This window comes from Protopterus annectens, chromosome 10.part0, assembly GCF_019279795.1.
Source record: "Protopterus annectens isolate FY-2018-M chromosome 10.part0, PAN1.0, whole genome shotgun sequence".
In the NCBI taxonomy this organism is placed as follows: Eukaryota; Metazoa; Chordata; order Ceratodontiformes; family Protopteridae; genus Protopterus; species Protopterus annectens.
The window spans coordinates 149320779-149344223 of record NC_056744.1 but is presented as its reverse complement, the minus strand read 5'-3'; the positions used below and the strand labels follow the sequence as shown (position 1 = coordinate 149344223).

Here is a 23445-nt window from a genome sequence, read left to right as displayed (position 1 = left end):
TCTGGGTAGCAGTATAAGGTGCATTTCTACAATATACCAGAATAAAATTCCAAATGCTGATGAATACAGCCTTGCCATTACATAGTTTGTGAAGTTTGCTTCATAGTCTGAGCCATCCTTTAAGCTAATCCACATGTTGCCTTATGATAATGAAACAACGTGCTGTGTACTATTCATTTTTAGGTGTCTCCGAAACAAACTGAGGTCCATTGCCACTATCTATTGTAGAGGCAGACCAAAATGACAGAACATTTCATGCAGTTTCTGGTGGGTATTTTCAAAAGTTATAAAAGTCATGACAAATGTTTATGGCTACATCACATGAGCATCTACCACCTCTAAGAAAGAGTGTCTCCCCAATTACTCGTTAAAATCCACATAGATGCCCTAACAGGGATACTCAGGCCAATCCCATGGATGTTGAGATACCACTTGTGGCATGTTTTTCACAGTAGTACATGAAAAAACAAATGCCTTCAATAATACTACCCAAAACAGGCAACCAAAACACCATAAATAAATGAATAAATAAATAGCTGCCGGTAGTCTGTTTCATGTCAATGCATTCCACTGTATCCATAAGGTAGCTGATTTTGCAACAGTTGACAGTCACAAGATATCTTTCCTTCCAACCTAGCCACTGTTATGGGGTTTGAACTCGTGACTTGAGAAACACATATGAGAATAAGACACTGTTCACTGTGTCAAGTACGACTTAATAATAGTGATGGCAAGCATACAAAAGGAAAGACAGGAGAAATATGTTGTTACCTTAAATTTTTAATCAGAAGGATGAAAGGAGGAAACTGGCAGACTTACTGGTACAGCACATAAAGAAAAAAGAAAGGGAGCATACAGAGAAGCTGACAGTGGAAGAGTACATTCAAGGGGACAGCAGCAGGACAAGACAGGATGTCAATCCAGGCAATGCCAGGGGTCTAGATTAGAACACCGAACGTTCAAAATTGTGAGTGTTATAATACTGACCTATTTTCAGCAAACGCTGAAATTATCAAAAAAACAGAAAACCAAATTTTTTCCTAGGGAAAGAATTTGGTTGTCCGTTTCTGTTGCTTCTGTATTTTCAACGCTCTGGTGGAAAGTTACTGGTCGGGTTCAGGTAAGTGTGCTATTGTGTGGATGTGTGGGTTAGGGCGGGTTAGGTGAGTTAGGGTTAGGGCACGGGTCAGGTAAGTGTGCGACTGCGTGAACATGAGGGTTAGGGTGGGGTAGGTGAGTTAGGGATAGGGCATGGGTGAAGTGATAGTGACGGACCTTAGGTTTAGGGTTAAGGTAAGTGGATAGTTAGTGGTGTATGTATAGTTTAGTTTAGGGTTAGGTGTAAGAGTTTAGGTGTATGTGTGTGGATTGCTGTTTGTTTGGTGTGCTTGTGTTGTGTGTGCGTGTTTTGGAACAGTGAATATTTTCCCTAGGAAAAAATTTGCTGTTCTGAATATTCGATGTTTTGCATTTTCGATTGCTAGGATTCGATATTAGAACACTCGACATTTTGAATGTTCGGTGTTCTAATATAGACCCAATGCCAGAAGAATAGGGAATAAAATAAACAATTTTCATAAAGTACTATCTGTTGCAAGCAGTGTCATGGCAAATATAAAAACAAGGAGACTCAGAAGGGTGGGCATCCAATACCTTAAGCTTCTGACAAGGTGTAAGGTAGAAGTAAAAGATGAAGGATAAAGGAAAGCTGAGATGCTGTTACTGAGGCCAGGAATGGTGGTCAGAGAAGACTGGTGTGTGATTACTGTACATAATTTAGAGACACAGTAAGAAAGGATACACAGTATGCATGTATATTTTCAGCATAAACATACCAGACATCTGACAAAAAAGAGGAAATCAAAATAATGGGTGATGTAACCTGGTTCTATGACACAAATTCCGTTAAGGGACTGGGTGCCAGAACCTGGCAATAAAGGTTGGGAGTGAGTGGCCAATGACAACTGGTCCATCCTGCAGGAAAAAATGCAGTCTACCCACTTGCAATACTCCAACATATAGCAGAGGAAAGATGCTTTGCAAGGAGCAATAGTCAAGGCATGTGCTTGTTCCCTGCCAAACCACATATGTGAAGATTTCATGAGAAATGAGCATGAATGTACAGGGGAAGACACTGCATACCTTTTCATTTGCAAGTATGCATGCAAGCCTTTAAGAGGACATATTAGGGCCAAAAAAAAAAAACTTACTGGCTGGCATGGAAACAATTTCCTGTAAACAGTGATCCCTTCAAGAGTTCAAATGGGTCCAGTTCCTTGTCAGAGAGTTGATGGCAAGCAGGCAGTGTTGAAAATGTAAAATATGAGTTTTATAGTTCTGCTCAAAAAGGCATGCTCTCTCATATACTTGTTTTTCTGTTAACTTGTTATGTGAGCTAGAATGCTTCTTGTAGTCAAAAGTACAGTGGTGGATTTCTTCCATCTCTGTTGCCTATTGTGTGATTTTGAACAAGTAACTTAACCAGACAGTACTTCCAGGTTACACCTGAAAAGGGAAACTTTGTCCAGTGGGTTTACCCAGGTAAACAGATAAAATAAAAAACAGGTAATAAAATGTGTCACTTTCTGGGTGTTTGTTGCCCATCTCATTATTTTTGGCTTTGTCCAGAATTCTTGAGTACAAAAAGTTGAGAGGTGCTCTGGTCTGTTCTTAATAGGGCTTTCTGTCAAATTGTTGTATATTACAGTTGCTAAATAATTAAAGTAGTGTGCTTAAGAAAATGCTAGTTAACTGCAAAGCTTGTTATTCTAGCAACTTTCTAAGTTTATGAGAAACATTTAAAACTTCTTCCTGATTCTTGGGTCATTTTCTCTTATTCTTGAACCAAGAAGTTGAGCGGGCAGAGGAGAGCTGAAGTGGATTACACTGTATGGTTCTGACATGAGCAAGTACAGTTCTGGACCATTATTTTTTTAATTTGTTAATTCTCTTGATTTCAACAAGACATCTGAGGTGTACAGTCATATAAATGGCTATAATAGGTCACGTACGTGTATGTGTGCAAGTGTGCATGCACTTGCACATGTAGACACGAGTATGTGCAGAGGTATAGTTCACAAAATTAGCTGATTTTTGTCTCATATTTGTGGTCTGCTACAAATAAAGTTTGTGGTTTTCTGACAAAGTGCTGCATATTACAGTCATGAAATAATGACAAGCATGCATTTCAGACTTCATATGGCTCAGAAAATGCCTACTAGTGCAAAACCTGTTGCACTTGCAATTTTCTAAGTCTATAAGAACAATACTTAAAACCATTTCCTGATTTTTGCTCATTGTCTTGATCTAAGAGGTTAGGAAGAAATGGGGTATGTAATGGGTTACACTGTATGTGTCTCATAACAGTGAGTGAAGATATATTTCTTTGTCATTATTTAAGTATTTAATCATTCATTTGATTGCAGTCACACAAGGGGCTGTAATTGATGGTCGCGTGTGTGTGTGTGTGTGTGTGTGTGTGTGTGTGTGTGTGTGTGTGTGTGTGCGTGCTTATATGATCGACACCTAAGCATCGAAGTTTCAAAATTGCGAACAGCCATATAAGTGAATTCTTTCCTGTCAGGGATTTGCCCTTTCCCCAATGTAGAGCGATCTCAGAGTTGGTATATTTAGTTAGGGGGATGTGGGGGGCACAGACCCCACTATATTTAGGTTGAAAATTTTATTTCCGGACGGCCTAGCAAATTCTTTCCCAAGGAAAGAATTTATGTATATGGCCATTTGCTATTTTGAAACTTCGACACTTAGGTTTTGATCATGAAGCATTCGACAACCTAAGCTGTCGAAGAAATAATATAGACCCCTTATGCACACATGGTTCCTTCATTTCACAGTAGTTATGGTGTATAGGAAGAAATCAATGGCATTACACACGGACATCAGCCACGTTGTTTGGGTACAATCCTTAGTTTCCTTGTTTTGCTGACTATTCAGTGTGTGTTTATTATTTGGTTGTGAACAAACTGGACAACTTACTTGTGGACATACCTTATGGGCTTTTATTTAAGTGGTGTAAATTTTTAGATTGGGTTTCTCGCTCCACCCATTTCTTTGTGGAAGGTTTTAATTCAGTACTTTACTTATTGTGTGTCCTACAATCTTGGTTAAAAAGAGCATCACAAGTTCTAACTTTTCTTGACGTAAGCATGTTTTGTAATTCTGTGCACTACACTGTAATGGAATCATGAATTTGTATTAATTAAGCTTTGTTCTTTTTGTCTGTGCAGGTGTCACATTTGTTTCTGGCTTGTGTGTGGTACACCGCATACACGTGATATCACACAGACATGTTTTATAATTGTGTGCATACTGCACATGCATGCGTTTCATCTTGGAAATGACATCTGCATACTGCAGAACTGTTTACGCTATTGTATCTTACGGATGAAAATGCTTGTGAAGCCATCCTTGCCATAACAGCTGAGTTCTAAATGTGTAATAATAGTGTAAATGTAGCTTACATTTTGCTGTACATGTACACAGTTTGCAGTAGTCGCCGTTTCATTTATTAGTGCACCTACAAAGGGGCCTGTGCCCTCAGCTTGCTCTTGAGCTCACTTGACAGCTCAGTTGATGGATGTGATGAAACTTTAGAGATACAGGCTGGTGATGCTGCTGCACTATTGTGTTCCATGTAAGTGGCTCCACATGAGTGCCAAACTCACTGTCACGCTGCCTTTTCTTCCAGCGAGCCAGAGTCTCTTGTCCATGTACTATATGCATACCTCTCAACTGTACAGGTTTTCACAGAATGTCCAGATTTCTGCCATATATTTTCTGTGGGGTCCCCCTAATATCTGTCCCTTTCTGGCAAATAGCCGAGGACTGGAGTCATGAAATAATGACAGACATCTGAGTTTATGACTCCACATCCTTCGGAAAATTCATGCTAATGCAAAACCTATTATTCTATCAACTTTCTATGTTTGTAAAAGTAATATTTAAAATCTGTCCCTATTTGTCCCCCCATGATTTTACGCTTTGTCCAGATTTTTTGCTGTAAGAGGTTGAGAGGTATGATACATGAACTCATCAGCCTGACGATGCAAAGAAAGAACTTGCTGCCGAAGTTGTTAATTTCCTTATGGAATAACTTGCAGATGATGCAGCAGTTCTGTACAGGAGCACAGAAAATCATGCTGTCACAGACAAGTTAAAACTTGAAAAGCAAACTGTAGGAAAGTAGATTTCCTGTTGCTGAAGTGTTTTCACCTACCCAGAACAAAAATGAACAAATCACAGTGAACAGTCTTCACAGACACAAATTATTATTGTACAACTGCTGTCACAATTGTACTCCTACATTCTGCTCAGACCAAAATACAACCAGAAGGCCACAACAGCAGCAAGTCTTGTGACAGAATACGTTTATAAGTTTGTTACAGTGTTCAGGTCCAAAGACCATCTGGGAACATTGACTCCTGTAAATTTATATCATATACTTGTCTCTTTCTCATATGTCCAAATTCTGTTTAAACTTTCTAATATTTTCAGATCCCCCTTATTGAAAGAGTTTACTAACTCCAAAATGCTGAATATGTTAAGGTCAAGAAGAAACTTTAAATTCATCTTTGCTTATAACTGCAAGTTGCGGTTTCAAATTGAGGACATATACTGACATATTTCCACATCTGAAAAGATTGCAAATATCCATTACTAAATACTGGCAAAATTATTTTTTCCTTAATATTTTTAACTTAATGTGTATAGTTTGAGACTTTTACATCTTGTCCTATAATCCATTCTTTCTGAATAAAGAATGCATCTTGTAAAGTTCCTATATATGGCTTCAAGTTTATTTGGTTTCCTTTTATTATAAGTATAAAGATGTCATTGTACTCAAGTAATGGCCTTATGCTGAACTTATAAATGGATGTTAAGCAGCTGTTGTCTCTTAAGACAATTTTTTTCATGATGGTACCTAATCGTTTTAGTGCTTGACAAATTATTAGATCTATATGTTTTCCAAATGAGAATTTATCTTTTAATATGAAGACTAAATTTTTATAGTATATTTCCTGCAGTACCTTAGACACCATGTATATTGGTCTGGGGATTGTTCTTTAATACATACAAATCTGCACTAAACATCAGTCAAGCAAAATTGGTCCAACCTATTATCTGAGACATGTAACTGTTTAACACATCATAATTACTATAATTTGAGAGACCAGTTCACGTAATGGTTAAGGTCTTTGCCTCCATGCACAAGGTACAAGCTTCGGTCCTGGCCAATGCCTGTTTGGAGTTCACATGTTTTCTCTGTGTCTCTGTGGGGTTCCTCTCACCTTTGAAAAACATGCTAAGTGTTTCCATATCAAACTCACTAATGAATGGACCTGCGGGTAGCAGTGCAGACTATACATGGTGCCCTATAGGGGAGCAGTTGTACATATCAACTGCTTTGGACATCTGCTGTGGTGGACAGTATCCTCAAGATAGAAGAATATGGATCACAGAATGTGTGCTGTGGCAGGGCTAGCCACTCAACTGTGTAAAGTATGGGTCTAGGTGATTTGGTCATGTTGACTAATGTCGCCAAACTGGGCATGGGTATTTACGGGTGATAAGTTAGTTGAGGACCCGGCCTACCTTGACCTGAGCCAGGGACCCATGCTAACAGTGGGAGGGGTGTATGTGCCCCTATTAGCCAGTGTTTGCCCGTCAAAGCCCAGCAGTCCTGGATCAATAAGTTATTAGCTGGCCAGTGTCTAGTTTCCCAGCCTGTGTTACCTGGAACAGTTCTGTTGAGTGAAAACTGGACATAAAACCAATCAGCCTGCCAAACATGAACTGAGAATTGTTACACTTAATGTAGGCTCACTAACAGGTCTCAACTTGGAAGACATGATACAGAGGAGGCTGGACATCCTATGTATCCAAGTGACAAGATAAAGGGCAGTGCAGCAATGCTACTTAGCTTGGGATCAAGAATCTACTACTCAGGAGAAGGACAGTCTAGAAATGGTGTGGGAATTGTGGTGAGACAGAGGCTTCAGAAGGCAGTGAGGGATGTCATCAGAATTAGTGACAGACTCATGGCAATCAGTGTGATGATAAGGCAGTATTCATAATCTCAGCCTATGGCCCACAGCAGGGTTATGATAGTGAGGAAGAGTGCATTCAGACAGCAGTTGCAGGAACTACTAGATAAAGCAGGACAACATGAATTGGTGTTGATAATGAGTGACTTGAATGCACATATCAAGACAGACAGAAAACAGTATGAGGATTGCCTAAGTCCACATGGGTGGGGCAACATGAATAAAGAAGGAAAGGTCATTCTAGACTTTTGTCTGGCAAATGGCTTAATAGTAGCCAACACATGGTTCAGAAAGAGAGACAGTCACAAGATCACATACAAGAGTGGCCAACATGCAACTCAGGTAGACTTCCTCCTAGTAAGGAAATGACACTGGGGTAGAATCAATGATTGCAAAGTCATCCCCAATAAAACAGATAGCCCACAGCAGAATCCACTGTTTGCCACAATCAGCTGCAAGCAGTGGTCAGAGCAGGATCTAAGGTCAACAGAGACCAGGCTGAAGACCTGTAAGTTGACTGGAAGGAAGGTACAACAGTTCAAATAATTAGTCAGGGCTCTAGCACCCCAAGAAGAGGAGGAAATAGCTGGAGTTGAAGAAGAATGGCTGCACTTCAAAAGAGCATATTTGGGGACTACAGAACTGATATGTGGCTGAACCAGGTGTGGTAATAAGGTACATAAGGAAAGCTGGTGGTGGAATGCAGATCTCCAGGAAGTCATCAAAAGAAAGAAGGGGTGCACGAAGAAGTGGTAGATAGAAAAGACTGACCAAGCTAGGAAGGAATACTGGTTGGTGAACAAAGACGCTAAGAAAGGAGTTGCAATATCAAAGAATAGGGCACTGGAGCCAGTCTACCAGCTTCTGGAAAGTGACTCAGTAGGTGGCACAAAGAAACTATACCAGGTTGCAAGGCAAATACAGAATAATAAAGAAGGTAGTCAGACACCCTTCATAAGGGATGCCAGTAACATCCTGCTCATGAGTCCACAGGACATCAAAGGCAGATGGAAGGAGTACTTCCAGCAGCTTCTGAATGAAGAAAACTCCACAGAAGTTGTACTGCCCCAGACACAGCCTACGATGAGTGAAGATGAGGAGCCCACCATAGAACAAGTAAGAATATCACTAAGGAAAATGAAGTCAAGGAAAGCAGTAGGCTCAGGTGAGGTCACAGCAGATATGATAAAAGATGCTGGGTTTGATAGGGGAGAAATTTCTTCTGATGGTACTCATAGCAGTGTGGAGAGAAAGGCATATCCCAGATGAATGGAGTATAAGCATACTCATGCCAGTGTACAAGAACAAAAGGGACATCCAGGACTGTATGCGGTACAGAGGCATCAAACTCCTGTCACATTGCATGAAACTTTTGGAGAAGGTGACTGATAAATGGATGTGCAGAGTAGTAGAATGTAAGATGGGAGATGAACAGTTAGGATTCAGATCAGGATGCAGCACAACTGACCAGAGGTTTGCAGTGAGAAAGATCGTTGAGAATAAGCTAGAGATGAGGAAAAGTCCAACTAGGTATCCCTAGACTTGGAAAAAGCATATGACAAGGTCCCAAGAAAGCTGATTTGGGCAGTACTGCTATGGTTCGAAGTCCCAAAAACATTGGTAAAATTAGTGCAGGCTATGTACAAGGACTTAATAACTCAAGTACAAACAGTGTTTGGTCTCAAAGAGGGGTTTCCAGTGGGAGTGGGTGCGCACCACAGTTCAACTCTGAGCCCAATGTTGTTTATACTGGTGATGGACTACATTAGAAAACAGGTCGGAGGAGACAGATCAACAAATTTGCTGTATGCAGACTATGTTGCATTACAGGCAGACTCTGAGCAAGAAATTCAGCAAAGGATAGGGGAATGGAATGCAAAACTGAAGCCACATGGGATGAAATTAAGGACAGATAAAAGTGGTAATGGCAGCAAATTGGGGAAATCAAACAAAGCTGAGAATTGGGAAGATAGTGGAACAGGTTAATAGCTTCAAGTATCTGGGGGGGTTGAGGAAAAGGGAAGTCTGAATGAAGAGGTCAAAGCTAGAATCAGAGGGGCTGCAGTCAACTCACATAGAGTTTTAGGCGTAGTCTATGACAGAAGAATGCCAAAGAAGTGGAGACGTAAGATGTACAAGACAGTAGTGTAACCAGTAGTACTGTATGGTACAGAAAACTTGACAGTAAAGGCAGAGCAGATGAGGAAGCTAAAGGGGATGGAAATGCAGTTCCTGAGAAGGATGGTAGGATGCACACTGTGGGACAGACAAAGAAATGAGGACATAAGAGCAGAAGCCAGACTAGCTCCAACTGTAGAAAAGATCAAAGAGAACAGATTATGGTGGTTTGGACATGTGCAGAATTGCAGAAGACACTCTGGTGAAGAAGATTTGGGACAGACAGGAACAAGATAAGGGGGAACAAGATATCCAGCAAAGAGGTAGATTGATTGTGTGAGAGAAGATCTGCAACAGTCAGGCATGAGTGTAGAAGAAGGCAAGAGCGAGGCATTGAATTGAGTGAGATGGCGACAGTTAATACAATACCCTGACCCCATGTAGAAAAATGGGAAAAAGGGGGATGAGGAGGATGATGACGTTGAATTACTATCATTTGTTATAAAGTTAATTTTACTATTGTTTGCATATGCAATAACTCAAGAGTGTCTGTTCAATAAAATTGAACCAAAAAACATGCTAAACAATATTGGGCCTGGTACTGATCCCTGAACTGTTCCCACATTAGTACATTTTCAAATTGGTTACCATTAATCACAACTGCTTGTGTTCTACACCTCAGCTATTCCATTATCCATCTCACAAAATATTGTTCTTTGTTTAATGCTGGGTAGATTGCCTTACATGATGAAGTGACAAACACTTTTACTAAATGAAGTAAACTACCCATATCAGTAAGAAAAAATCAAGGGCCATAGTGGTCTGATTATAAAATTTGCTGATGTTGGTTGGGGCTGATCAACCCTTTATAAATCCATGCTGATGAATGTACATTGAATCTAATGAAATTTCATTATTTAGCAAATCAATAAAACATCTCTCAAAGTACCTTCCTAGTATTGACGCTAAAGAAATAGGTCTAGAATTCTTAATATTGTCCTTTTAACCTTTTTATAAATTGGTGTGATATGACAAATTTTCTATGTATTGCACACTAATCCTGCATGTAACAGATTATTAAATATATATTTTTAATATAGGAAAAATGTTTTTTTTTACATTATTTATCTCAAATGAGGTAATAGTATCAGATCCCATTGTGGTTGTTTTCTTAGTGTAATTTATCACCTTTAAGAGAAGAGATGTAGAGAGAGAGAGAGAGAGATGGAAAATAGTCTCCTACCTGAATTGTTGGGAATGTATTACCACTATGTGCACTGTAAATTGTCATTGAGAATACTTGTTGCATTGATTTGCCATTCTCACAAAATCTGCAACTAAATGATTGCTAAGAGTAAAAATGTCAGTACTATTTCTGACATTAGCTATTTTGTTTATGTATTTGTAATAATTATTTTTGCTAATTTTATACCATTCCCTTTCATGTTGAATTTTAAACTTTAAAAGTTTATTAACAGTGTTTAATTTGTTGTTATCTAAAGCATGATGGAACTTTCTATATAGTGAGCATGCATGTCTATTTTTCTTACTGGTGATTCCACCAGTAAGGAAATGCATTTTTGTGCTTCTTCAATTTTCAATAAGCATTGCCCCAACATCCAATCTAAGTATTTTCTCAAGAGTTAAATATCCCTAATTTGTCAGCCTGGAATGCTATTCTAATGACCAACTCACTGAATTAATGCTTTTACTTACGTTTTACTAATCAATTACCATAATTAAATGTTTGAAACATGTTTGTCTTACTTGTATTTATTAGAACATCAAATATTATAGAACAATGATCAGAGTTACCAAATGGTTCCCTAACAAAAATATTCTTTATACCTTTTGGATCATTGAATGCAATGATATCAAGAAGATTCTCATTACATGTGTTCATTTTCATCAGTTGTTCTAAATTATGGTACAATAAGATGAGAAATTCCTTAGAATGGCTTCTATCTCATATGAGATTATTCAAATCTATGTCAGGATAATTAAAATCCCAGAGTTAAAGGATATGGCCAGATTCCAGGTATGTGCTTAACTTAAGGTAATGAAAATTCTCTTCATACTCCGTCTTTGGGTACGATAACATAATATTACCCTTAGTGATTTTAATACACAACCTCCCTGTATGTCAGCTATCACACATTCTAATGAATTATCTATGGTAACAAGCCTAAAAAACAAAGTATTGTGAATGAACAGTAATACTCCCCTCTTTTTATATTTTATCACAGGCACTCATATTTGTCAAAACCTTGAAATATTATATCTCTAAAATTCTACACGTCAGTACCTGAAATACTTTTCAGGTTTTTGAGTTGAGAAGAATTAGATCTGAAAGTTCTATATGTTTATTAGGTTGGTCTAAAAAGGTATAAATTATTCTGATATTTCACTGGAAACAAATCCTGTACCATAGATGTTAAAATGTAAGAAATCCATTACTAGTACTTTGCTGTCTAACCCACAGTCTTCCCAGTATATAATGAGTTTGATGTTATATATGGAACATATTTGTCTCAGCCAAATGTTATACATGTGAGCTTTAGTAAATAAATAATCATTCAATTTTGGTGTGTAATAATTAAGCAATAATCCATGACTGAGTATGGCAAACACAGGATTTGCCCACACCTGGTGTATATCTATATGTGTTTTGACCTTTCACCAATGACTCACAAGTGTCTTCATCTGGTAATATGGATGAATAGTTACACCAATAACCAATGAGAATCCCAAGTAGACAACAGCCCACAGAAGCAAAGACTTCACGACAAATGTCCACTGCAGACTGCAAAGTTTATTTTCCACACCACAACATGCACAATTCAGTTGAACACTATTTAAAATTCATCCTAAACAAAGAACAGGACTTCATCAGAACTAAAAAATCCCTGCCATTAAATCTGATGGCAAATCTACACCAGTTATAAATGAGTTTAAGAAGAAAAATATTTTTAGCCCTCCACCTCACCCACTTGTAGAAGCTTTTAAAAATCTTGTGAAATAGACATTCATAGGCATTTTTCAATTTGCATGCATGGAGAGAGGAAATGCAGGAACCTCAACCAGGGGGGAAAGCACTGTTTAATACCCTTTTGTCTAACAGAGAGATCTGGGTTACAAAACTTGATAAAGGGGGAGTGGTTTTATTTGATACTATTGATTACATAGGATGTATGTATGATATCTTATACAACAAAAATATTTACAGTGCTGTATCAAGGAATGAAATAAATATTGTATATCGCAAGAGCGATTTATTTTTAGAAAATTGCCAATTACAAAGTACTATTACTAATTCTTTGTTTAATTTTTTGTCTAATAATAGGCCTTTCATACCTTCAATATTTGGAATCCCAAAGGTTCACAACGATATCTGTAATCCAAGGACTACAGTATCTGCCAAAGTTTCAAAAACATCCCACCCAGTGGTATGTACTGATAGGATATTGAATCCTTTTTATTTCAATAGGTTTCAGACATTTCAAAATATCTCTGGGACTTTTTAAGTCATATTACCCCTAATCTCAAGAATGAACCATTTGTTTTCCTTACCGTAAATGTTGTGGACGTCTTTACATGCATTCCTAAGGGGCTGAACCTATTTAATAATGCTTTAATTAAGATACATTTTCAGATAGCAGTCAGATTTCTTTTTTAATTAATTTGATGGATTTAGTACTTTCCATAATTTTAATTTTTGTTTCAAAGGCAAAACACATATGCAAATGCAAGGTGTAGTTATGGGGATATCTTGTGCCCCCTATTATGTAAACTTGGTTTTATGTTCCTAGAAGACTCAATTTCTTCTTATTTCAAAGTACTATTCCTTTTCTAACTTGTATTTGAGGTTTTTAGATGATATTTTGATCTTGTGAAGTAGTACCACTGATGGCATTCATGAATATATTGATTTTATTACTAATACTACCAATTTTTTGAAATTGAATTATTTGTATAATCCGCACTCTATTAATTATTTGGATACTACCATCTCTATTAATTCAAAGCCTTTGAATCTGTTATTTATAGAAATACCACATTTTCTAATGCTTACCTTCACTTTAACAGTTTCTCTCCCCTTCATTATAAAAATAACCTGGTAAAGGAACAGTTTGTCAGAGTTGTGAGAGTGAATGCTGAGAAAGACAGATTTATTAAGGAGGCTGATGTGTTAGAGAAAATGTTTTGAGACAGAGGTTATCCCCCTCTTTATTAGACCCTATTAAATGAGAGATTATTCAAGGGTGGGGAGTTAAATATATTCCTTTATTAGGCATTCTTTGAGTGATATAGGTCTTCACACAGACCAGTCTACTCCTTTGGTGTTTGAGAAAGCATTCATCCTTCCTTATACTGTGGGTATGGAAAAGGTTAGGAATTTAATTAAGAAAAATTGGACTATTTTAAGGCCAATGATGAGCTGTGTAAGCTCTCTGGTGACTCACCACATTTGTTTATAAAACGTTATCCAATTTCAAATTGATTTTAGAAAAAAATAGGAAAATATGAGAATAATACTGATGGTTATTTTGCTAAAACAGGTACCAAAATGTGGTAGATGGGGACAATGTAAATATATTTTGGAGGTTGGAGATATTCATTTAGAAGATATTAATAGACATAATGGGGTTTTGAGACATGGCAATTGCAATAGTAGTGGACTTATTTATATTCTAATAAACACATACATATTGTGAGATGTAATACCTGTCCAACCTTCGACACTGGAAAGACAGATAGATTATTGAAAAAACTATCTATGAACATGTTTATGATATGGAGAAGCATAATATAAATAATTCTTTATATAAACCACAATTTGTTATAATTTAAAAGTTTTCTTATTTGGGATTTTGGAAATCATTTTCAGTCCTGAGGGTGGGTGGGTGATGGGGTATGGGAAACTAAAACTAAATACATAGAATTACATTGGCAATTAAAATTAAATGCCACCATGCCCCTGGTATTAATGACATTATCTTTGTTGTTCCAGTTTTGAAACTAAGGGCAGCAAAATTATGATTTTGAACAACTTAATGTTTATTTGGAAGTGACTCTCTTTAAATATGCATTGTTTTTATTACATGGTTGTGATAAGGTGTTTTTTAATGTTTTTGAATTTATGTTTTTGAATATTATTAGCATGATTACTGTATATATAATTATTTACTATTAACATTTTTTCCAAGTATTGACTGAGTTATTTATTGTATGGTCATGGCTTTACTCTGTTTTGGCCAATGTGGACATTTGTGTTTGATTTTATAGTATTGGAGAATGGTGGAGCCCTACTGCTGTACTACACCATTTGTCTTGGAGTCCATCCCACTGGCCTATACCTTATGACTTTTGCATTTTGCGTTATTATTACTATATATCTCTACTGTTGTATATTACAACTGCTATTGTAGACCTCATATACTGAATCCATATTACTTTTAAATTCTACCTTGTACTTGCACTATCATACATTCATTCATTCATGGAGTAGGTTTTACTTCATAAACACAAGATACAAGGTTTAATTCTGACCTTGGGTTATTGGCTAAGCTTAACATGGCCATTAGCCTAGTATTCACTTGAGAACCTATGAAGCTATGTCAAGTTTATAATGTACCTAAAGCTTTTTTCACTGGACCTCTTTCACTGAAAATGGGCCACAACCTAGCTGGATAACCTGGCCAGCAAAGCATACATACCTATTGGACTGGAACAGTCAAAAAAACTCAAAGAAACATACCTCATTCCTTCTTGTGCCATTGTGTCCAGATTTGGGGTATCTCTAGGTGTCCCAGTGTTTGCTGCCAAGTCACCCCATCCCATGTCATCAGCTAGGATCACAATGAAGTTTGTTTTGCTTATGTTATTCTCATTGTCTGACCACAAGACATGTAGATAAGCGTATCCCATGAAAAAAGTAGTAGATATCAGGAGTATCCCAGAAAATGATCCCATTTTGGATTAAAATGGGAAAATATCTCCTCTTCACTGTTATTTATTATTTTAGTCATCCAGTGCACCCAGTGATCAAATTTTATTACATCACATTTTAATAGAATTTACTAAAATATTTTTATTTCTTCAAAGCATACACACAGCTTGTTAATGTGGGATCTGTTATCTCAACCGGGCTGCTGCTCTCTGGTTTATGAAGTTCATTTATCATAAAATGTCTTAGCTTTTCAACAACAAATTTGTAAAATGATGACAGCATTAAATGGACATTTCAGCTGTGGTTTGCATACGTCCTTCATGCCTTAGCCTTGTAGCATCCCAGACTGGCAGTAATGATGACTTTTTACAAACAGTGACGTCACTGAAAAAAATAAAAATGGCAATTGAGATTCAGAGTGAGATTACAATGTATATGCTTTGACAGTCGCAGTTCTCTCTACATTAAAGAAGAATGTGAAACTCACACAAACTCATAAGAAAGAAACAGCTGCAAATATGTTTCTGGGGAAAGATTCATGTTTATGTTCTCTTGTTCTCTTTCAACATGTACATAACAACCACACATCCATCCATCCGCAACCCCTATTCCCATTTTTGCACATGGGGTCAAGGCATCAATTCAACAGTGACAAACATCTAGAGCCAATATGTACCTATAAATAAGTTGTATAAATAATTTATGATTTCTGTAGCGTCAGTATCCCTGCACAAAATCTACCACAGTTCTTTAATTTCATAAGCAACAAACATGAAAAAAGAAGTACAAATTGCTGTCTTTAATGAAGATACAGTTTTAAAACTGCAGTACTGCTGAATGTGTTTTATTCATTTTTCATAAATTTACTGGACTAGCAATTTATGACCTTTCAAAGAGTCACTATCCTTTTTGCCAAAAAAAATGATATCCCAAAACTATAATGGTAATTTTTAAGGCAGTTTATCTGTGAATGGAAGGTGAAGTAACAATGAACTATCCCATTACAATAAAACAAAATGAGTATTTATGCTTTCTAGCAACTACAGCAGACAGACCCATATAGAAATAGTGCAAATGATAGTGCTTGTTAAAAAAGATATGTTGTTGTTATATTTCATTACAGAGTTGATATGCATTTAAACAGGTTTTGGTGTTCAAAGGCATAATCTGCAGAGATGAACAAGCACTTTGTGCACTGTTATCGTATTTTGTCATTTAGGATCCTCATTTATAGAACAAATACCTCTCTGCTGCTTTAAGCGTAGTGCTATGACTTTATCCCTCAGATTTAGCCTTATTCCCCCGTAAATTTTTGATGTCCCTCATAAAGTTAGAGCTATTTAGCAGTATATATTTTATTAAGTGCATAAACTAAGCCTATACCAACTACATAGGGCCTTGTATATAAAAACCTTAAATTATGAAAACAAAAAACATGCTTCTCGTTCTAACCCTCTGCTACGATTTTTAATGCTTAGAGGTTGAGCGGCATGTTAATACAAATCATAATCCTTATCAGCTCACATAAACAAAAGTCATTGCTGCGTGTACATCAAGATATCACCATAAGCCCAAATGTGAAGCCTCTGCATTTTGTTTGTCCACAATGCCAAATCGGTCTGTAACAGTCGCATTTTGACTAATTCAGTTTTTGGATCATGAGTGAAAGAAATGCATTCAGCTTGTAATTTAGTTGGTACCATTAACCAGAAACACACTGTGAGATGAGAAACTGAAGCACCGGACAGCCGATAAATATACAAACTAAATTTATTGTACAAATAATCCAAGTGGTACCATAGTATGTGGCACAAATAAGGCAATCTAAATTTAAAGTGACCTTGTGTCTTACGTATTTATATACTGCTATGAGACAAATGGGAAAGGTATCTTCTTATCATTTCACATACATGTACACACACAACATTAATTACATTTTGATATAAAAAACTGTTAACCTGATGTTTAAAGAGCCATGAAATGACTGTGTGTGTGTGTGTGTGTGTGTGTGTGTGTGTGTGTGTGTGTGTGTGTGTGTGTGTGTGTGTGTGTGTGTGTGTGTGTGAGTGTGTGTGTGTGTGTGTATGTCTCTGTGTGTGTGCATGTGTGTGCATATATGTGTGCATATGGGTGTGTGTGTATGTATGTATGTTTGTGTGTGTGTGTGTGTGTGTGTGTGTGTGTGTGTGTGTGTGTGTGTGTGTGTGCCTGTGTATGTGTGCATGTCTGCCTATGTGTATGTCTGTGACTGTGTGTGTGTGTGTGTGTGTGTGTCTCTGTGTGTGTGCATATATATGTGTGTGTGTGTGTGTGTGTGTGTGTGTGTGTGGGTGTCTGTGTGTGTGTGTGTGTGTGTGTGTGTCTGACTGAAGATAGCTTATACATACCATATAAAAGTTATCATTATCTAACCTGTTTCTTGTTTTCATTAAAGTCGAGGAGGAGGGGAGAGAGCAAATCAAATTCTGTACTGGCTTTTTTGCTGATTAAGTGTTGATCTGTGGCTTTGAATGTACTCCTGAAAAACTTTGATAACATTTATGAGTGCAGTTCACCAAATGCAATAGTAACATTTTGTGAGGGAGTTAAGTCTTGGTGAACAGGGACACAAGCGCAATACATATCCAAGCATAATTAGGGAAAGTAATTTAAACACAAAGAAAATGACTGTGGGTGGTACAGTACAGTATATCAGCAGGGCAGACAAATATATAAACAGAAATGCAGGAGAGCATTCATGTCCAGAAAGGGAAAACAAAAGAAATAAAAAGGAACCACAAATTGTGACTTGAGTATACCAACAGAAACACAATAGGTCTGCCCAGTCATTATTTACAAGAATGTCAGGCAGAAGCACCTAGAACGTACAAATTAATTTTGCAAGTAAGTCAGACCTCTTCTATGAACATCTGTCCTAATTACAGTGTAGAAATCAATGGAAATATCTTGTGGACTGTAGGTAAAACAGTGTGAGCCAGCACAGGAAACAAAGCACAGGCGAGTCCTATAGGGTACAACTGATCAGCTTCTCCATGCTGTTTACAACCCAAGATCATTTCAAGTCTAAGGAAGTACAATGCCTTGCCATAACACAGCTGTATGCTGCCTAGGAAACATCTTTTAGTTGTAGTAGTCAATAATTGAGAAAAGGCTGATACTGAAAGCAGGATGAACTAGGGGAATGCTTGCAGTGATTTATAACTCCTAAACAACAATGGACATTTCCCTAACAAAGAGAAAAAACTGCCACCACAGCAAATCCCTTACAAATGTTCAAAGCAAACTGTTTAGATATTTTATGGTAGTGCAGAACTACCACATTAATTATGAGCACCACTGCAATATTTGACATAAACCTTCTAGACAACAGCAAAATGTTCTCTAGTCCTTTGGAAAATATATGCAGCTGAGCCAACCATCTGCTCTCTCCAACTGCACTGCAATAGATTTAACTTCTACATGTAGTATTGTGAACATACCACTTCTTCTTCTTTCGGATTTTTCCCGGTTAGGGATCGCCACAGCGGATCACCTGTCCGCTCATGATTGGCAGTGGAGTTTTACAGTGTTGAGTTGCCAGCCCGGTGCCCAACCTTCCACAGAAGGCACACACATGCACACACTCACACCTAGGGCCAATTTAGAGTGTCCAATCCACCTACAGCATGTCTTTGGGATGTGGGAGGAAACCGGAGCACCTGGAGGAAACCCAGGCAACCACAGGGAGGACATGCAGACTCGGCACAGAAGGCACCACAGCCGAGGATCGAACCTGAGAACCTCTTGCTGTGAGGTGGCAACGCTAACCACTGCACCACCGATACCACTGCTGACATCAAAAATCCCAAGCTGCTGTGATTCTCACTCTGATTGGTTAGCTCAGCTTAATAAACCACTCAATCAAGTAAAAGCACAGCAACAGGTGGTGATGGGGAGTGCTCTTACTTGTGCATGGCATGCTTGCCATCTTGCTCATATTCTTCTTCTGGCGTCCACTCCTTGCAGTCAACTGGCCTTCATCAGTTCAATATGATCAGTTATGTTAGGCAGAAGGTAACAGCAGGCTTAACAGTCTGCTTTTCCTTTAGGCAAATCATCATATTTGTAAGGTTGTTTTAAATAACAGCACAGTAACCAGGAATTATACAATTCCCCTTTAAGTTTTCCCAAGTCCCCTCATATGTTCAGAGTATAATGGGGTGTGTTTAAAGACTCAGAAGCTAGCATGAGGTTTAGACTGAAATGTCATATTCTGAAATAAACAAACATCAGTCGGAAAAAATAAAAGTTTTCTAAACATGTAAAAAAGAACAATGTCCATCAAACCAGCCAAGCAATACTTGGCTGAAGACACTAAAGCTCTGACAGCGAAAGGTGGCTGTATAACACTGAAGCATCACAGTCAGCTCTCACAAAACAAAGGACCAACATCATCAGAAGTCATTTAACAGATAAAACCTACCCCACACAGAAATGCCACTCATAAAAAAGAAAAGAAAGCAAGTAAACTACATCATAGAGCAGAAATGCCCCCAGCTGAAATATGTCACCAAATCTGCATAAAAATTGAAATGAAGAAAACAGAATTCAGGATTATGGTACAAATTAAACACACTTTATTATTATAAAAGTCCTAAGAACACTAATACAAATATATTACTTAATCAGGAAGAGTAAAAGGTATTCAAAAAGATAAAAGGCAAATTCATGGTGAAAGGGGAAGCAGAAACATCACAAAAAGAAAATGAAGTAGTGCAAACATGGACGGAGTAAAGCATGCAGTGGCAGAAATGACCGGCAAGACTAATACTAAGAGAAAAAAGATGTGCACACTAACCTAAGAGGGAAATGTAAAGATTCAGTACACAAAAGTAGCATACTGCATAAGTGTAAAAGCATATTCACATAAAACCAAACACACACAATTACCACATAAACCCAGTTAAATACAGCCAAAAACCATACCATGAGATAAAGCAACTTAACACAAAAAATGGGTGAGGAGAATTACCGTCTACATATCTGTCTGTCAGCTAGTGCAGTGAAGACCAAAATGATTCCCTTGTGACCAGTTTAAAGGCAGTGTTACCTAAAACACAATATACATTTATAAAGCATTGTGCTACAGATATTCAAGGCTCCCTAACTGGACTAATTCATCTGTTTGTCCTCAGTTAATGAGGGTTCATATTGCTATTTGCAGGCAGGATGTACAATAACCACCAGTAGCTTATAATCACAGTAAATTCATCTATGAGAAAAATATTTTAAACTGAGCATCTAAAACAGTTTTTGCTTTACTTGGTTGGTAAAAATATTTTTTTTTATATTTAAAACAAAAGCAAACAACACTGACACCGGATTCTCTATGCCTTGCATGGCGTGCAAAATCAGTGCAGGCGCTCTAGCAGGCAATATGTCTGCTGTGCAATCCAGGAACAGCCTGCAGAGGCATGCATGAGTGCTCCTGCACTAATCCTGAAGGGACTAAGCCCCTGTATGCAAATCACCCCATTTGCAGGAGAAAGCCATGCAAATGAGGTGAATTTGCAAACCAGGAAGCTTGTAACCGGCCATGCAGGACTAGTGCAATCTGCAGAAATGTACTCGGTTAGTAACCGAGTACATTTCTGAAAATCCAGAATGTAGTTGTGACAGCCCCAAATAAAGACTGCATATCAGTTAGGAAGCATGCCAATTCCAAGTATAAGGCCATTGGCATTGCAAACATCCCAAAAAAATTAAAAATCAACTTTTATTTTTTTTTAGCCGATCTCGGCTGTTTAAGCGTAGGGCAGCGGCGCACAAACAGGATCGGGGGGGGGGCAAAATAAACCTATATTAAGCATTCTAACTAAAATCACTATTCTGCCATGCAAGTCAATGGCAAGCAGAAGACAACATGGCCAGTGAGTAGTGGTTGCTAAGGGGGGAGGCTCAGTGTGAGACATGTAACTATGCATTACAGGCAATCCTATGCAAATGAGGGGAATGATAGTGAATCCCAACTTTCCCCAGCATGCTAGTTAGGTCCCAACAGTGTAAGAGTAGGAATAGCTTTGTGCAAGCCTAGGAGTTAGCTGACATCATGGAGGGGGTGTCATGTGGGTGCCTATAAGATGACCGAAGACGCATTCTTTCGAATACGCCTTGGTCGAACTTGAAAAGACAAAAAGGCAAAATGATGAAGCGGCATATAAGTAAATTCTTTCCCTGGGAAAGAAATTGCTTGGCCGCATCCGTTACTTTGCCATGTTCGTCACTGTAGTGTGATCTTGGAGTTGTTATATTTAAGTAGTGGGGTGTGGGGGGCCGAAGCTCCTCACTTTATGTTATAAGTGTTATTTTTTTTTTTTTGGAACAGTGATTTTTTTCCCTTGGAAAAAAATCCCTGTTCTAAGCAGTCGAGTTTGCAAGCTTTTGCTTACATGGGGTCAATAAATCATCGTTCACTTTTCTAAGCATTCAATGATTTAATATAGACCCTGTCAGGCATACTGTAAGCGGATTGGAGCCCTGTGGGTTTGCTCCTAGCTTAGCACAGCTAAACTAGGGGGTGTGTCTGAATTTGCCTAGCACTCTTTACATTGTCTAAGCGGGTGTGCACGCTGTGCACCGGGTTTTAAAGGAAGAAAAAAAAAGTTAAACCAGAAAATAGCAGCACTGTGCACTTTTGAGCACTCTGTTTGTGTGCTGCGCCCCTGGGCTTAAACAGGAAGGCAATGGGAAGGGAAAACAACAGTAGGAAAGTAATCAAGGAGAACTAGCACAGCTGGCAGGTGATATGTATCAGAATCAACCAATTACACAGGCAAAAGACCAGTCCAGCCCAGAACACTACTATAAACTATGCTAACACCTTCTCCTCTGGTTTTTCCCATACTCTACACCACCGGTGTATACAAGCGGGGAACATTTAATAAACAACCCTACAAAGTGAGAGGGGCTGCAGCAGGCAACATAGAACAACATGTGCAATAGGCTGAGGGCAGTGAGGATGTGAATGCTGCCAATCAACCCACAGTGAGGAGACGGAGAAGAGTGTACAGACCCAGGGTAACCTACCAGGGGCTACATGAGCTGGAGATAGTGGAGTGCAGTAGGGTGGACAGGGACCTCGTACAGCAAATTATTGAGCTGTGCTGGCCATGCCTGATACACCAAACTGACCAAGGAGAACCCATCCCAGTGGATACCAAGGTATGTTCAGCCCTAGGAATACTAGCCACAGGTACTTCCCAAAGCTCAACTGGGGATATCATGGGGATCTCACAGGCATTGGCATCCAGAGTATTTCACTAGTTCTTGGATGCCATGTCAGCACATGCCAGTGAGCACATATATTTCCTCAATACCTGTGAGGTGTTGGCCAGCAATATACGTCTCTTCCACCAAATAGCAGAATACCCTGAGGTAGTGGGTGCTATAGACTGCATGCACATATGCATCAAAGCACCACGCAGTGATCAAGGTAGGGCCTACATCAACTGCAGGGGCATCCCCTCCATCAACTGCCAGGTCATCTGTGATGCCCAGGGCATTATAATGAATGTGTGTGCTGGCTGCCCTGGAAGTTATCACGATTCCCACATTTAGCATCTAGTGGGGGATGCAGGTTACACACTGGAGCCATGGCTGATGACACCCATAAGAAATGCACACACACCTGAACAAGAACACCATAATGAGGCACACGCACAGACCAGACTTATAATAGAGCATGTGTGGGATGCTGAGGTCATGGTTCCAGTGTCTGGACACATCTGGTGGAGCCTTGCAGTACTCACCAGCTACATGTACCCAAATTGTTATGGTATGTGCCATGCTGCACAATATGATCCTGTGGAAACAGCTGCAGCAGAAAAAGCATGGGGCAGGGCCACACAGCTCCCCCACCAATGCCAAGGCCTGCACAGGCACAGAGTGACTCAGAGAAACAACCTGAGCCTGCCCCAGTAGGTAGGTGAAGGCATGCTCTGTATGCTGTGGCTGCATAGCACATACACTGACACAGTAGGGACCCAGGGAATGAAAACTCTCTCTGACTCGCACATACAGTAAAAGGGAGGCCAAACATGACACTACCTGTGCTCAACCATGTATAGGGAGTGTACTATGTGCACCCGACATAGGCAGCCCTCCAGCACCATCCACAAGTCTAGCACATGCACAAGGTAAGTCAATCAACCTACCAATTGACAAATGGAGTAGAATGTGTCATTACTGTATCTATGGCATGGATGTGAGCATGCAAGGGAATTGGGTGGCTGAATGTTATGGCAGCAGAAAGTAGACACCCATAGTGACATCATG

At 38.7% G+C, this 23445-nt stretch overlaps 1 protein-coding gene across 2 annotated transcripts in view; it reads right to left on the bottom strand.

The window, feature by feature from the left end:
* Positions 1-23445, bottom strand: part of ARSG (arylsulfatase G) — a 1771349-nt gene that overhangs the window by 1669359 nt on the left and 78545 nt on the right. For both annotated transcript variants that reach the window (XM_044085120.1, XM_044085118.1), the window contains exon 2: positions 14941-15516. In XM_044085120.1, coding sequence (XP_043941055.1) covers positions 14941-15155 — 215 coding nt within the window. In that variant the 5' untranslated portion in view covers positions 15156-15516. The remainder of the gene's footprint in view (positions 1-14940; positions 15517-23445) is intronic.